Source organism: Podarcis erhardii (assembly GCF_964252035.2).
Source record: "Podarcis erhardii genome assembly, chromosome: 9".
Lineage (NCBI taxonomy): Eukaryota > Metazoa > Chordata > Lepidosauria > Squamata > Lacertidae > Podarcis > Podarcis erhardii.
Window position 1 is genome coordinate 5,940,407 of NC_138512.1, and position 16,192 is coordinate 5,956,598.

The 16,192-nt window shown below is 43.0% G+C and overlaps 1 protein-coding gene across 2 annotated transcripts in view; it reads right to left on the bottom strand.

Annotated features, from left to right (window-relative positions):
- HTT (huntingtin) overlaps nt 1-16,192 on the bottom strand; it is a 114,207-nt gene that overhangs the window by 54,667 nt on the left and 43,348 nt on the right. For both annotated transcript variants that reach the window (XM_081876178.1, XM_081876177.1), the window contains 9 exons: nt 13,122-13,276; nt 10,952-11,154; nt 7,637-7,763; nt 5,358-5,485; nt 4,615-4,725; nt 2,154-2,231; nt 1,840-2,063; nt 834-912; nt 24-185 (listed from right to left, as the gene is read on the bottom strand). In XM_081876178.1, the coding sequence (XP_081732304.1) occupies nt 24-185; nt 834-912; nt 1,840-2,063; nt 2,154-2,231; nt 4,615-4,725; nt 5,358-5,485; nt 7,637-7,763; nt 10,952-11,154; nt 13,122-13,276 (1,267 nt within the window). The remainder of the gene's footprint in view (nt 1-23; nt 186-833; nt 913-1,839; nt 2,064-2,153; nt 2,232-4,614; nt 4,726-5,357; nt 5,486-7,636; nt 7,764-10,951; nt 11,155-13,121; nt 13,277-16,192) is intronic.

Here is a 16,192-nt window from a genome sequence, read left to right on the forward strand (position 1 = left end):
ATAAGTGAAACTAAAGGACTTACCTGATCGGAGTCTAGAAGACAATAGTTAACCCGTAGCTGAACCAGTTGTGCAAGAAGATCCAAAACTTGCCTCTGCAGCTGTACAGATGTTGTTGTGGTATATTGTTTTAATGCTTTGATGACAAGGGGCTCAAACAAACGAATGTGATTATGAATAATATTCTACGAAAAGGGGGAAATGCAGGAATTAAATTGGATTCCAGTGTGAAAATATTGCATTTAATTGTCAACCTAAAGTGACAAAAGGTTTCCTGTCATGATCACAATAATTCCAATAAATCTGTTTTGAGAAAAGCTGGCACAGGGTTTAGAAACACTTAGGTCAAACTAGAAACACTTTTAGAAACACTTAGGTCAAACTAGAATGGAAAATGTCAACCTCATTTCTTTATAGGCAAGTCTTCCATGATTTTTGAATAAAGCAGGGACTGCTGTGGTTCACGGGTTTGCAATGCAAAATATTCCCCCCTCAACTGAGCTCCCAAAATGAAAGTGAGCCCTTCTTGGGGTGGGAGGGGGGGGAGGTAAAGCATTCTGTGCCTGTGGCAAAGGAAACCACAGAAAACTGAAGGTTTATCTCCTCTGATCTACATGCCTCTGTATCAGTGAATGGGGCAGACGGGCATTTAAAGAGAAAGGTCTGCTGCTGTCACAGAAAATGTCTGTCTTTATACTTGCATTTATGTAACTAATTCTGTTCCTTTCAGCTAAAACATGATAAAAATCCATGTAACAGTGACAACAAAAACCAATACCATAATGAATAAAATGCAACTAGCAGCAGTTTTAGAAATGTATTTCTGCTCGTACCTTGTCAGCACGATTCTTCACTGCACTTGACATGCCAGCTTTTAGCTGGGTAGAAACTTTTTGCAATATATCAAACCACCTATAGAAAACAAAAATTAATACTTATCATTAGTGCACGTTTATTTTAGAATATCTATATTGTTGCAGAGAGTAGTGAAAACCACCCTGTGATCTTTGGAGGAAGGTAGGTATATTATTATTATTATTATTATTATTATTATTATTATTATTATTAATAATAATAATCTGATCTAATTTCAAGAAGGCCTGTGGTTAGGCTGCAGTGGTTTATAGTGCAACACAAGAGGAGCACCACAAGTGCAGTAAATACACAAATAATTTAACAGGTGACCTGCTTGGGCTTGGCTTCTGAATCCTTCCTCCTGCTCCTGGCCTTAAAATATCAGCTTTATCTATGGGTGTCATAAAAAAATGAATTTCTGTTTTCAGAGGGCTCCAAGCTGGTGTGGTCTAGTTACAGCTTTAAAAAGTAAATCTGAACTCCTGTTGCTGAATCTATGAACCCATGGAAAGAAGAGTAGAGACTGCGTCCTCAGAAACTTGGCAGCGCAGCACATGTGTGAGCTTCCTTGCATGCCCACGTGTTGGCTAATGTGAATGGCTTTAACTTCCTGGGCTGCAAGACTTCTGAACTTAGGCAAGCCCAAGAGGCCTGGTGGTTTAGGCCACAGTGCCACTGACGTCCCTTACATGGCAGTAAGTCCTACTGAAGAGGTCGTACTTCTGAGTAGGTAACTACAAGACTGCACTGTAACAGTCATCCTATTCACAATTATCTGGAAGTGAGCTCCACTGAACACAGGGGCACTTATTCTTTAGTACGCATGCATAGGACTGCAGTAAAATGTGTATTATATCCTGCTTCTCTTCATCTATGCATTACAAGGGCTCTGTGTGTGTGTGTGTGTATGTGTGTAGATAGATAGATAGATATAATGTAAATAAAGGAATATGATTGAAATAAAAGGATAAAAGTTACTCTTACCCAGAAGTATCATGTTCTTGTTCAGCCTGCATCATATTCCTTAAGCTCGCGTCCGCAAGTGCCTGTGTAAAATGTGTGTAAGGAGCCATGAAGCAATAATGATAAAGACCCGGCCTCAAGTTTGAAGAGCCTAGGCGCTGGGCTTTGCCTTGGGATCTGCTAGGATTTGAAGACAAGCAATCGTATTGTGATGCCAAGTTGGTGCCAAACAATGTCTTTAGCAACTAGGGGGAAATGGGAAAAGAAGTCTGAAATTAGGCAAATTCAGACAAGGTTAAGAATGTTGAAAGAAAACAATCTTTTTTTCTTTTTACCTGTTGCACACATACAGTTGCCATCATTGGTTCTCTGTTGAAACAGGATTTCAGATAACCCAAAATTTCTTCAACATACTATAAACAGAGAAATTTCAAAAAGTTGCAGTTTAGCCAGACTTTATTTATAAAGATACTGCTACACACACACACATATCACATGATGTGAGGAGCTTGTTATTGTCACATCAATTTTTATTATATTGAACTATTAAATTAAGGAACAGGAGGGGAACAAAAACAAAGAATAAATATTGTTATCAATGATAATAGTGACAAAGCTCCCAGAGTATTTCTTTACATATAAAGTAATTGCAAGTATCAATCAAACCTTTATTGCATTAGCATACAGCCATAGCAGGATAAAACAAAAAATGCTAGAGACAAACAACCAAACAAAATTCAAAGCGATATTACTGGGGTTATGACATTTAAATTACCCTAAGACAATAATGTAAAGATTTAGTTGCCAGCGCCGGGAATCTAGAATGCGAATGTATATAAAGCATATAATGGCCCCAAAATAGGCTCGGCACATTAGGTTAAAAAGGTAATAAAAGAATTAAAACAGGTCCAGGTCTAGGACACACTACCCAGTCAGAGTAGCCCTGAGTTTCAGGGCCTGCACTATAAAGATTGCCACCCCACGTGTAACTTGGGGATTTGCGTCCACAAGAAGCGATTTCAAACAGTCTTCCTTAGATGTGATGGTGGACAGGATCAAGAGGAGGAGCTTAGTTCTTATTAGCTCATAAATAGGGCAGTAGAAAAAGAAATGTATGAAGTCCTCTACTTCATTCATTATAAAGTAATTGTAATTCTGTAATGTTACCTCAGCAAGTAGATCAGTGAAAACACTTGTAAATAGTCCTTCAAAATTGTGTATATTAAACATTTGATTGTGATGGCATATACTGAGTGAAGCATACCTAAAATCTAAGGGTATCTGTAAGGACAGTGGTAGAATATCTGCTTTGTATATAGAAGGGGCCCTAGTCTATCCCCTGGTAGGGGATAGGAGAAACCCCTGTCTGAAATCCTGGAGTCACTAGTCACTGCAGACAGTACTGAGGTAGACAGATCAATGGTGTGACTCAATATAAAGCAGGGAACCTTTTGGGCCAACGGGCCAGATTGTCATCTGTCCCCACCCCTGCAGGCCAGCTTACCTGTCCATTAGCCACCCAGCTATCTCACCCAGCTGTCAAAATCCCTTGCCCTGTACTTCCTAAGCACAAAGCACTGGGTGTAAGCTGGCAAAGGTGCTTTCTGCAGGGACTGACTGCGTGATCAGGTTCCCAATGGGGAAACGCAGTCTCACAACCCATTCAGGAGGGTTAAAGGCAACATTCGTCAGCTGATGGGCGTGCACTTCAACTCTGCTTTCTGCAGGGACTGGCCGTGTGATCCGAGTTCCCCATGAGGAATGCAGTTGTGTAGCCAATCCATCTGTGTCTCTACTTGCCCCACAACAGATGCCACACACGGGCCAAATTGTGAGCCATAGCGAGTTAAATTTCGGCCCCGGGCCAGAGATTCTCTACCCCTGGTATAAAAGCAGCTTCCTTTGTTCCTATGATTCAGAAATGATTCAGAGGGCCTTCTCGGTAGTGGCGCCCGCCCTGTGGAACGCCCTCCCATCAGATGTCAAAGAGATAAAGAATTACCTGACGTTCAGAAGACATCTTAAGGCAGCCCTGTTCAGGGATGTTTTTAATATGTAATGCTGTATTGTTTTTAATACTGATTGGGAGCCGCCCAGAGTGGCTGGGGAAACTCAGCCAGATGGGCGGGGTATAAATAATAAATTATTATTATTATTATTATTAAATGGAAAGCAGTGCTATTTTTCATTTGCACCGCTACTCTAATAGCACCTCTCCAACTCCTCTGGAGACTGCTAAGGAACCTCTCCAGAGTTTCAAGGATGGCTTATCATGCAACACACAAGGGCTGTGTCTGGAAACAAGGGACACATTGATCCCCAAATAGAATAGGCAGATCCAACAATGAGCAAATCGTAGCTTTGTTTACATATACTTAAGTTCAACTGACATCATTGTGGTGTACGCGTGCACACAAACACACTCCTAGATTCTGTCAAAAATCATGGCCCATTGAACTACCTGACAAGCTTTGCATGTACATTGAGACTTCTGACTTATTTCATTCTTATAAGAGTCTGATAGGCTGCTTGTTAAGCCACTTTTGGGGATTTGAAAGTAGAAAGAAATGTAAAAAAAATCTTGGCATGGACGGAAGAGGTTGAAGGGGTTCTCAGGGTAGGAGTCCAAATCTTTAAAGCCAAATTCTGGTACCAACCAATAGGGGCAGGAATTATTTAACAAAATACACCATCACATCCAGTCTGAGGATAACTTGTAAAATGATTAAGACTTGTTTCTCTAGTTGATGTAGTGACACAGTCATTAAAAAGCATTACAAGTAATTATTAACCCACTTTTCCAACATCTTGAAGAGTGGCAAGCTCTAAAATCTGAGAGAGGACATCCAAAGCAGACCGCAGAAATCCACCAAACTTTTCGTTGCTGTTCTGGAGATCCAGTGTAACCTTATCCACCGATACAAAATAATAATAGTAATAATAAATTAAGGGCATAATAACCATTTAGCAAGCTTGTAAAACTCTGCAACCAGTTATCTGATAATACACCCCATCAAACTACTTATCAACAGACTAATAGGCAGGCATAGGATTGCTATCAAAAACAGAACCTACTAAAAAAATAATTTAGGAACTGAAGCATTTCCACGCAGAAAGAAAAAGGAATGGGAAATCCTTATTTGCTTAATTTCACTGCATTTGTCTATGTTAAAGAAATAGAAACAAAGCTAGCTAGAAAAGTAAGAAAGGTGACATCCAGATGGATGGAGGAGCTTCAGAATCTGGAAAACCATGGTCCTGAAAGCTAAGCAGGAAAAGGTTTGGAAATAAGGCCGTGCTTCATTTAATTTTGTGGATTAAATTTAATATGCTTCATTTAGGTATTCTGTATGTTGTTTTTATGCAGCAAATGGGCTCAAGAAATCAAACAAAAAATACGCTTCTCTAATGCTTGCTGCTAAGCTATGACTTGGAACCCTAAGAAAATACAATTTACAATATGAATTAACTCAGTCACATCAGAGCATGCAGACACACTATGTTTGGAAGATAGATTTAAGTGCAGGAGGAGATAGTACCTTATAGTTAGCATGGGTAGCTTTCAAAACATCATACAGCTTGAGATATGAAGGGAGGTGATAGAAGTTACCCAGTGTTGACGATTTGCTTGTTGGAACAGGACCCGAAGCATCAGTTTGCCTGGGAGCTTGTTAATGAAAAATATATATATTTCTATTAGTGTTAAACTCTTAGAACTGACCTCCAGAGATGACGGCGATTCTCTGTGTAATCACTTTGTGGATTAAATATATATGCACTTCAAATATCTAAAGGGCTGTCCTATGGGAGATGGAGCAACCTGATTTCCTCCTGATCTGGAGAGCAGGACTGCAACAAATGACTTCAATTTACAGTGGTGCCTCGCAAGACGAAATTAATTCGTTCCGTGAGGCTCTTCGTCTAGCGGTTTTTTCGTCTTGTGAAGCAAGCCCATTGACAGCTTAGCAGATTAGCGCTATTAGCGGATTAGCGGCTTTTAGCGATCAGCTGATAAGCGGCTTAGGGCTTAGGAAAAGGGGGGGGAAGGGGAAAAACCCCGCAGGAACTCGCAAGACATTTTCGTCTTGCGAAGCAAGCCCATAGGGAAATTCGTTTTGCGAAGCGCCTCCAAAACGGAAAACCCTTCCGTCTAGCGGGTTTTCCGTCTTGCAAGGCGTTCGTCTTGCGGGGCACCACTGTACAATAAAGGAGATTCTGACTGAACCTTCTGACAGTAAGAGCTGTTTGTGCAACAGACGCCCTCAGAAGGTGGTAGACTCTGGTGGCTACTAAGCAGAGGTTGGATGGCCATCAGTCATGGATGCCTTAGTGGAGATTCCGGCATTGCAGGGGGTTGGACTAGATGACATTTGGGGTCCCTTCCAACTTTACAATTCTATGATTCTAAGTGGGACTTGCATGCTCTTCACAGGACTGTTCTGGGGGGATTTCGTTCTTTAGTTCCCCCCTTAGTTGCACTTCTGCAAACCACAGGGTTCTTTCAAGTACAGATGGGGCCATTTTGGCTGTATTTGGCCCAGCAGTTGGAGAACTGAAATGATCATTACCCAACCCATTTAACCCTTCCTTATCCCACCAAAATCTGAAACTGCTATGGGCATGTAGTATTATTATGAATCTGTGATCAATTTTATTTTGCCTTTTCCCTATGCTCCTGTTTTTAAAGTATTATTAATTAAATCTGCATACTGCCCTTCATCCAAAGATCCCACGGCAGTTCACAATAGAAAAATTAAAATGAGAAAACAAAACATAACTCCCCTCTCACAGTAAGCATATTCTTAAAGGTTTTGACCTTTAAAGCCCTATGCAGCCTAGGAACCATGTACCTATGGGACCGCCTCTCCTGGTATGTCCCGCGGAGGACCTCAAGGTCCACAAATGACAACATTTTGGAGGTCCCAAGTTGCAAGGTGGTTAGACTGGTCTCAACTAGGGCCAGGGCCTTTTCAGTACTGGCCCCAACTTGGTGGAACGCTCTGTCACAAGAGACCAGGGTCCTGTGGGACTTGGCATCTTTCTGCAAGGCCTGCAAGACAGAGCTATTCTGCCTGGCCTTTGGTTTGGACTCAGTCTGACCCTTCTGTTTCCCTCCCCTTACGGTTTTGATTTATGGGCTACTTTTAAAATGAGGCTGCATTTTAAATTGCATTTTAACCTGTATTTTAAATTGGGGTTTTTTTCCTACTATGCTTTTATTGTAATTTTACTGGTGTTTGCCACCCTGAGCCCGGCTCTGGCCGGGGAGGGCGGGTTATAAATAAAATGTATTATTATTATTATTATTATTATTATTATTATTATTATTCTGTGCAAATGTAGACATCAAGCAGCGAGAGATCCAACATGGTGTGAGCAGGTGCCTGTTGGTGTAAGGGGCTTCTCCTTCCTCTCCTTTGCACTCTGCAGACCCTTCTACACTCACCAAATTTCCGCAGGGGGTGGGGACTCCACAAGGCTGATCACTTACATCATAGTGGTTTTTTTAAAAAAAGGAACGATGGTTTAATGTGACTTGCAAACCTGGCCTTTATATTTAACCATCTTATGCCTGCTATGAAAAACCTAATAAATGAGCCAGCTTCATGTGAACCCATTATTCTGACTATAAAACAATTACAAGATTAGAAAGAAACAGCTTTGTCAGAAAACTCAACAAAAAGATACAGAGTTTCCAAATATTGTGCTATATATGCAGAAATAGGACAGTGGTGGCGGGGGGGGGGGACTGAATTGGAAAATACAAAAATTGTAATTGGCTATTCTATGTGTAGCTTGACAGACTTATCCTACCTACCTGGGCTGTTTTCACTACTCTTTTTAGGGCTCATTGGTACAGATGTCTGTTCAACAACATCTTTCTCTTTTCCCTTGCGCCGAATTGGACTCAGAGAAGGTGGATTTGTTAGAGATGGTAAAGTTGCCTATAAAAAAGTATCGGTAAAAAACAACAACACACAACTATGCTTAGTAAAAAATAAAAAATAAAAAAATCAACTATGTTCCCAAAGAGCACCATGCACATTAACAAAATGCTGCAGGAAAAGAAGGAACATGCCAATCTGTAATCTTCTTAGCATTAACCATTTTAGCATATAAATGGCATAAACTGCAAATCATTACATTTCAGATAAGTGTTTAAAAAACTTTAGAGCCTAATTCTATCAAATTCTTTTATAAAGAACAGGTGAAACTCTTTCTGCATCTAACTGAACTATTTATTTTAACTATGAAAAAACCATAAACAATAGTAGTGTTTAACTGAGACAATAGTAGTGTAATACCTTTAACTGATACGAATCCAAGGCAGACCTTTTAACATCACAGTAATCCAAGTTTATGCACCAACTACTTGTGCTGAAGAAACTGAAATTGACCAATTCTATGAAGACTTACAAGACCTTATAGAAGTGACACCAAAAAAGGATGTTCTTCTCATTATAGGGGATTGGAATGCTAAAGTAGGGAGTCAAGAGATAAAAGGAACAACTGGCAAGTTTGGCCTTGGAGATCAAAACGAAGCAGGGCAAAGGCTAATAGAGTTCTGTCAAGAGAACAAGCTGGTCATCACAAACACGCTTTTCCAACAACACAAGAGACGACTCTACACATGGACATCACCAGATGGGCAGCATCGAAATCAGATTGATTATATTCTCTGCAGCCAAAGATGGAGAAGCTCTATACAGTCAGCAAAAACAAGACCTGGAGCTGACTGTGGCGCAGATCATCAGCTTCTTATAGCAAAATTCAAGCTTAAACTGAAGAAAGTAGGAAAACCACTGGGTCGGTAAGATACAATCTAAGTCAAATCCCTTATGAATACACAGTGGAAGTGAGGAACAGGTTTAAGGATTTAGATTTGGTGGACAGAATGCCTGAAGAACTATGGATGGAGGCTCGTAACATTATACAGGAGGCAGCAACGAAAACCATCCCAATGAAAAGGAAATGCAAGAAAGCAAAGTGGCTGTCCAATGAGGCCTTACAAATAGCGGGGGAGAGAAGGCAAGCAAAATGCGAGGGAGATGGTGAAAGATACAGGAAATTGAATGCAGATTTCCAAAGAATAGCAAGGAGAGACAAGAAGACCTTCTTAAACGAGCAATGCAAAGAAATAGAGGAAAGCAATAGAATGGGAATAACCAGAGATCTGTTCAAGAAAATTGGAGATATGAAAGGAACATTTCGTACAAAGATTTCCATAATAAAGGACAAAAGTGGAAAGGACCTAACAGAAGCAGAAGACATCAAGAAGAGGTGGCAAGAATACACAGATGAATTATACCAGAAAGAAATGGATGTCTCGTATACCCCAGGTAGTGTGGTTGCTGACCTTGAGCCAGACATCCTGGAAAGTGAAGTCAAATGGGCCTTAGAAAGCACTGCAAATAACAAGGCCAGTGGAAGTGATGGTATTCCAGCTGAACTATTTAAAATTTTAAAAGATGATGCTGTTAAGGTGCTACACTCAATATGCCAGCAAGTTTGGAAAACTCAGCAGTGGCCAGAAGATTGGAGAAGATCAGTCTACATCCCAATCCCAAAGAAGGGCAGTGCCAAAGAATGCTCCAACTACCGCACAATTGCACTCATTTCACACGCTAGCAAGGTTATGCTTAAAATTCTACAAGGAAGGCTCAAGCAGTATGTGGACCGAGAACTCCCAGAAGTGCAAGCTGGATTTAGAAGAGGCAGAGGAACCAGAGACCAAATTGCAAACATGCGCTGGATTATGGAGAAAGCTAGAGAGTTCCAGAAAGACATCTACTTCTGCTTCATTGACTATGCAAAAGCCTTTGACTGTGTCGACCACGGCAAACTATGGCAAGTTCTTAAAGAAATGGGAGTGCCAGATCACCTCATCTGTCTCCTGAGAAATCTCTATGTGGGACAAGAAGCTACAGTTAGAACTGGATATGGAACAACTGATTGGTTCAAAATTGGGAAAGGAGTACGACAAGGCTGTATTTTGTCTCCCTGCTTATTTAACTTATATGCAGAATTCATCATGCAAAAGGCTGGGCTGGATGAATCCCTAGCCGGAATTAAGATTGCCGGAAGAAATATCAACAACCTCAGATATGCAGATGACACAACCTTGATGGCAGAAAGTGAGGAGGAATTAAAGAACCTTTTAATGAGGGTGAAAGAGGAGAGCGCAAAATATGGTCTGAAGCTCAACATCAAAAAAACGAAGATCATGGCCACTGGTCCCATCACCTCCTGGCAAATAGAAGGGGAAGAAATGGAGGCAGTGAGAGATTTTACTTTCTTGGGCTCAATGATCACTGCAGATGGTGACAGCAGCCACAAAATTAAAAGACGCCTGCTTCTTGGGAGAAGGGCAATGACAGGCCTAGACAGCATCTTGAGAAGTAGAGACATCACCTTGCCAACAAAGGTTCGTATAGTTAAAGCTATGGTTTTCCCAGTAGTGATGTATGGAAGTGAGAGCTGGACCATAAAGAAGGCTGATCGCTGAAGAATTGATGCTTTTGAATTATGGTGCTGGAGGAGACTCTTGAGAGTCCCATGGACTGCAAGAAGATCAAACCTCTCCATACTGAAGGAAATCAACCCTGAGTGCTCACTGGAAGGACAGATTGTGAAGCTGAGGCTCCAGTACTTTGGCCACCTCATGAGAAGAGAAGACTCCCTGGAGAAGACCCTGATGTTGGGAAAGATGGAGGGCACAAGGAGAAGGGGACGGCAGAGGACGAGATGGTTCGATAGTGTTTTCGAGGTTACCAGCATGAGTTTGACCAAACTGCGGGAGGCAGTGGAGGACAGAGGTGCCTGGCGTTCTCTGGTCCATGGGGTCACGAAGAGTCGGACATGACTAAACGACTAAACAACAACAACAACCTTTAACTGAGAGCAAGTACAATGCCATAAAAAGCAACATCTGCTTCTCTGATGGGACTTTTCCTTACTCTCTCCCCACTCTCAGCCCTCCAAATTTGGCTCTGGATGGCCGAGTGACAACACTGGAGTTTATTTAATTGCACTACTTTGTGACATTTCAGTTATTCCTAACGAAATGGGGAAAGCATATACTACTATTGCTGCTTAAGTATTTAGCAATATCACTAAAAAACCAAAGCCATACCTTTATTGTTGAACCAGGAACAACATCGTCCATTACATGAGCACAAATATTAACGACCTTCAGTAAATGGGAAAAAATTTGCTCTACCAAAACGACAAGAGTTCTGTCTGCTAGAGCTGGCCAAGGCTCCTCCTGTTTAGCACCACCAGCATTAACGTCCTCTTCAGTAGTCCAGGGGTTTTTCAAAGATTTTGAAGCACTAGCTGAAATCACAACAAGCAGCAAATTCCTTAAGTTAATTATATATTAAAGAAGTCTTGAATATGTATTAGGTAAATGTTCCTTACCAGAGTTCACTATGTATCTATCTATCTACCTATAATCACACATGGTGTGTGTGTGAAGGTGTAAAACACATGGCTGATAAATGAGTAAGCCTTCCTCTTTTTAGGGGAAAGACTAGCTTAGTGGTAGAACACATGCCTTGCATGCAGAAAGCTCTACGTTCAATCACCAGATCTCCTGGTACAGCAGGGAGAGATCCTGACAGAAAACCCTGGAGAGCTGCTGCCAGTCAGTGTAGACAATACTGTGTAAAATGGACCAATTGTCTGACTCAGTATAAGGCAGCTTCAAATCACAGATGAGTTAGATCTTATTATGTACCCCGCTTGGCGTTTTAAGCAACAGCACACACAGGCCGGTGGGCACAAGAGGTGGGGTGGGAGCTAGGAACAAGGTATAAATAGTGCCATCTTCACATTTTAATATAGCTATTTTTCCCTATCAATGATCAATGAAATTAGGGCAGTGTCACCCAGGGCACCTTACTCCCCAAAGACCTCCACTGAAGCATATGTTGTAAAACGCAGGATGTTATCTGAATGCTTTATTTATTGAAGAAAGAAAATTAAAATATATGTGTTTAAAAAAACTTTTAATTGTGCTTGGAAATGGACCAGTAACTAGTATAACTAGTATAGAGAGCCAGTATAGAGAGCCAGTGTGGTGTAGTGGTTAAGAGCGGTAGACTCATAATCTGGGGAACCGGGTTCACGTATCCGCTCCTCCACATGCAGCTGCTGGGTGACCTTGGGCCAGTCACACTTGTCTCTGAAGTCTCTCAGCCCCACTCACCTTGTGGGGGAGAAAGGGAAAGGAGAATGTTAGCCGCTTTGAGACTCCTTCAGGTAGTGATAAGCGGGATATCAAATCCCAACTCTTCTATAAAAAGGGAATCCTGACAGTTAAGTCCAGTCGCAAACGACTCTGGGGTTGTGGAGCTCATCTCGCTTTACTGGCCGAGGGAGCCGGCATTTGTCCACGGACAGTTTTTCCGGGTCATGTGGCCAGCAGGACTAAGCCGCTTCTGGCAAAACCAGAGCAGTGCACAGAAACGCCATTTACCTTCCTGCTGGAGCGGTACCTATTTATCTACTTGCGCTTTGAGGTGCTTTCGAACTGCTATGTTGGCAAGAGCTGGGACCAAGCAATGGGAGCTCACCCCGTCGCGGGGATTCAAACCGCTGACCTTCTGATAGGCAAGCCCTAGGCTCAGTGGTTTAGACCACAGCGCCACCCATGTAACTAGTATATTCACTGCAAAAATTGAATGTTTTCTATATCTGGTCTCAGGTTATAATCACACTACTGTATTCTGCCAAACATTAGTTTCTGAACAGTCTTCAAGGCAGTTTCATACACGAAACATTGCAACAGCCCAAATAAGATGCCACCAGTCCATGGAAAAGGAAAGAATGAGAAGAGAGAACCTGAATGACAGCAGTAAGCTGTTAAAGGTAAAGGTAAAGGTACCCCTGCCCGTACGGGCCAGTCTTGACAGACTCTGGGGTTGTGTGCCCATCTCACTCAAGAGGCCGGGGGCCAGCGCTGTCCGGAGACACTTCCGGGTCACGTGGCCAGCGTGACATCGCTGCTCTGGCGAGCCAGAGCCGCACACGGAAACGCCGTTTACCTTCCCGCCAGTAAGCGGTCCCTATTTATCTACTTGCACCCGGGGGTGCTTTCGAACTGCTAGGTTGGCAGGCGCTGGGACCGAGCAGCGGGAGCGCACCCCGCCGCAGGGATTCGAACCGCCGACCTTTCGATCGGCAAGCCCTAGGCGCTGAGGCTTTTACCCACAGCGCCACCCGCGTCCTACTACAGTAAGCTGTTGATTCAGTAAGCTGTTGATTCAGATTAAATCATCATTGCTGAACTTTTTTCCTACCTGCAAGCAGATTTCCAGCCAATATTAAAGCATCTTGATGTGCAGAAAGATCTAGTGGGAGCCAAGCGGATGAAAGCAGGGACAGAACCAAACCAGCCATACCAATAGTGCTACTCTTTTGAGAGTCTTCGGTAGTAGAACCCAGCAGAGTAAAACTGGAAGTTGAATTATGAACAGTCAGTTTCCACAAAAGGCAATATACACTATAATGCATAATAAAATATAATATACAAAAGTTAGCACAAAAATGCAAATAAAATGTCCCTGCCTCACATCCTGGAATTTTAGCAAAAGTTTCCATAGTGGTCTGTAGTGTTCCCTGGCCTGAACCAATGCAACTACGGGTGCAACACAAGTTAGCTTGTGTAAAATTATGAAGTAAACCTTCTAGCAACTTTATTGTTTAGCATTTGGGGAACTGAACTAAAGATTATAAAGGCTAAAGATGGAAATACCGTATTTTTCCCCTCCAAAAATGAAGGGGAAATGTGTGTGCGCCCCATGGGGCGAATGCAGGCTTTCGCTGAAGCCTGGAGAGTGAGAGGGGTCAGTGCGCACCGACCCCTCTCACTCTCCAGGCTTCAGGAGAGCCCCACCGCCAGCCCCACAGGCTCGGGGGACAGCAGGGAGGCGGAACGCCGCCATCCCACTGTCCCCCCACTTTGTTAGAAGGCTGGCGGGGAGGAGAAGCCTGCTCCTCCCCGTCGCCAGCCCCGCAAACTCGGGGGACAGCGGGGAGGCGCACCGCGCCATCCCGCTGTCTCCCGACCTGGTTTGGAGGCTGGCGGAGGGCTTCCCTCTCCCCCAGCCCCGCAAGCTCCCAGAGCGATGCCAAAGCTGCACGCAGCTTCCACAAGGCTCTGGGTCCCTTTCTGGGGGCTGGGGGAGGAGGAAGCTTGGGCTGGGGGGGGGGAATAAAATATTTTTTTCCCTTTATTTCCCTCCTCCAAAAAAAAATCTAGGTGCGTCCTATGGGCCGATGCGTCCTATAGGGCGAAAAATACAGTACACATCTCCAACTAAGTCCAAGAAGTCCAATGGGGCCTGGTAGATAGCATGAAGTTCCAACCAGGTTATGCTGCTATGTCTGTGTAGTTCCTTAGACCTTCATCTGGGGCTTCCAGGCAAGATCAACTACTCTGAAAAGCTGACATTAATCATTAAATAAACTGACTATCTTCCAAGGTTCCCACAGCAGCTTGTTCCAGAGGGATCCAACACATGCACACACAGAGGACTAGACTGTATCTGGAATTGCTATTCTAGTTTGCTGTCTGAGAGAGAGAGGCAAGAAGCAGCCCCCCACTCCTTCATCAGCCTACCTGGGACTGACTACAATTTGACTCCTCCACGTAAGAGTGTGGACCTGAAAGAGGGGAGACAACCACAAAAGGAGGGATGGAGGGTGGGAAGGAAGGAATGTGGCTGTCGATATATCTGTATGCCAATCTAGAAGGCCCATTCATGGTATATTATCAACATTCTTGTCTCTGATTGGCACAGGATACATCCTCACGATGTGAGGTGCTGAAGCTAAGGTGATCTTTGGGAATACAGTGGTGCCCCACAAGACGAATGCCTCGCAAGACGAAAAACCCGCTAGACGAAAGGGTTTTCCGTTTTGGAGGTGCTTCGCAAGACGAACTTCCCTATGGGCTTGCTTCGCAAGACAAAACGTCTTGCAAGTTTTTCCGACTTTTTTTCCCTTTCCCCCCCTTTTTCTAAGCCGCTAAGCCACTTATCCGCTTATCCGCTAAGCCGCTAATAGTGCTAATCCGCTAAGCGGCTTGCTTCGCAAGACGAAAAAACTGCTAGACGAAGAGACTCGCGGAACGGATTCTTTTGGTCTTGCGAGGCACCACTGTATGTGAAAAATAGAAAGCATCTGTCTTAAACTGATGTGAGCACATTCTATAAAACCAAGGGAAATGTTCAAAGTGTGAAGGTCATCTGACTAAAATTTGTGAACAGGACAACTGAAGTTGTCCTCTTAAGTATGGAGTAATCTGTAACAGGGTGGATAGATGCTGAGCCTCATAGGTGAGAGCAAGACATGCCTTTATCCTCCTAGCAACGGTGAAGGAAGAGCCTCCCCCCTTGCCCAAGGTCACAAGGGAAAAGGAAATAAAAAAGGAGTTAATGAAAAGTAAGGACACAGTCCTACTCTGGTATTTTTTAAGGACCCTCTTACACTCTGGCCTCTGCCAGTCCTTTTACAAAAGGGTACTGAGTTTTGGGGCAAAAATCAAACAATATCTCTTAAATTGTTGGATAATTCTTTATAACACTGTTATTAATTAGCCTAGAAACCAGTAGTAAAGCTTAACACTGAAGTTTTGTTGTTGACGACAAAGAAAAATGAAAGTATTTACTATCAAATATTGGTAGCTTAAAAGCAATCTTCACTCTTGGATATCTAAATTTTGACTTTGAAACTTTAAAACATGGCACAGAAATTTAAGATGATGCAAACTTCTATTGGTGAAGTATTCATGGCAGAGAAAGGATCCACCATCAGCAAGTAATAATAATAATAATAATATCTTTATTGTCATTACCCCCTCTCAGGGACAACAAAATTTACTTGGCTGCTCCATCCACCCAGGTAGGGCACTCCACACAAAATCAAACAACTATAAAAACACTAATTAAAACAATACAGTATAATACAGCAAGGAAGATTAGATGACTTTCAAAGTCCAGGTTTCCCATTCAGGGCCGAGATCGCTCTGGAGAAGAAGCTGTTCTTGAGACGGCTCGTTCTTGTCTTCATCGTCCTGTATCTCCGTCCCGACGGCAGGAGCTCGAAGAGACAGTGACCAGGATGCGATGGAACTTTTACTATGTCCAGTGCCTTCCTCTGGCACCTTGTGGCATAAATCTGCTCTACGTTGGAGAGTGGGCAGCCAACAATGCTCTCTGCTGCCTTCACAACTCTGCACAACCCCATCCTGTCCTGGGTAGTACAGCTTCCGTACCACACACATAAGCCATAAGTGAGCACGCTCTCAATGGCACAGTGATAGAAGGCAAGCAGCAGTTTCTGCGGAAGATGGTTTTTCCTTAGGATT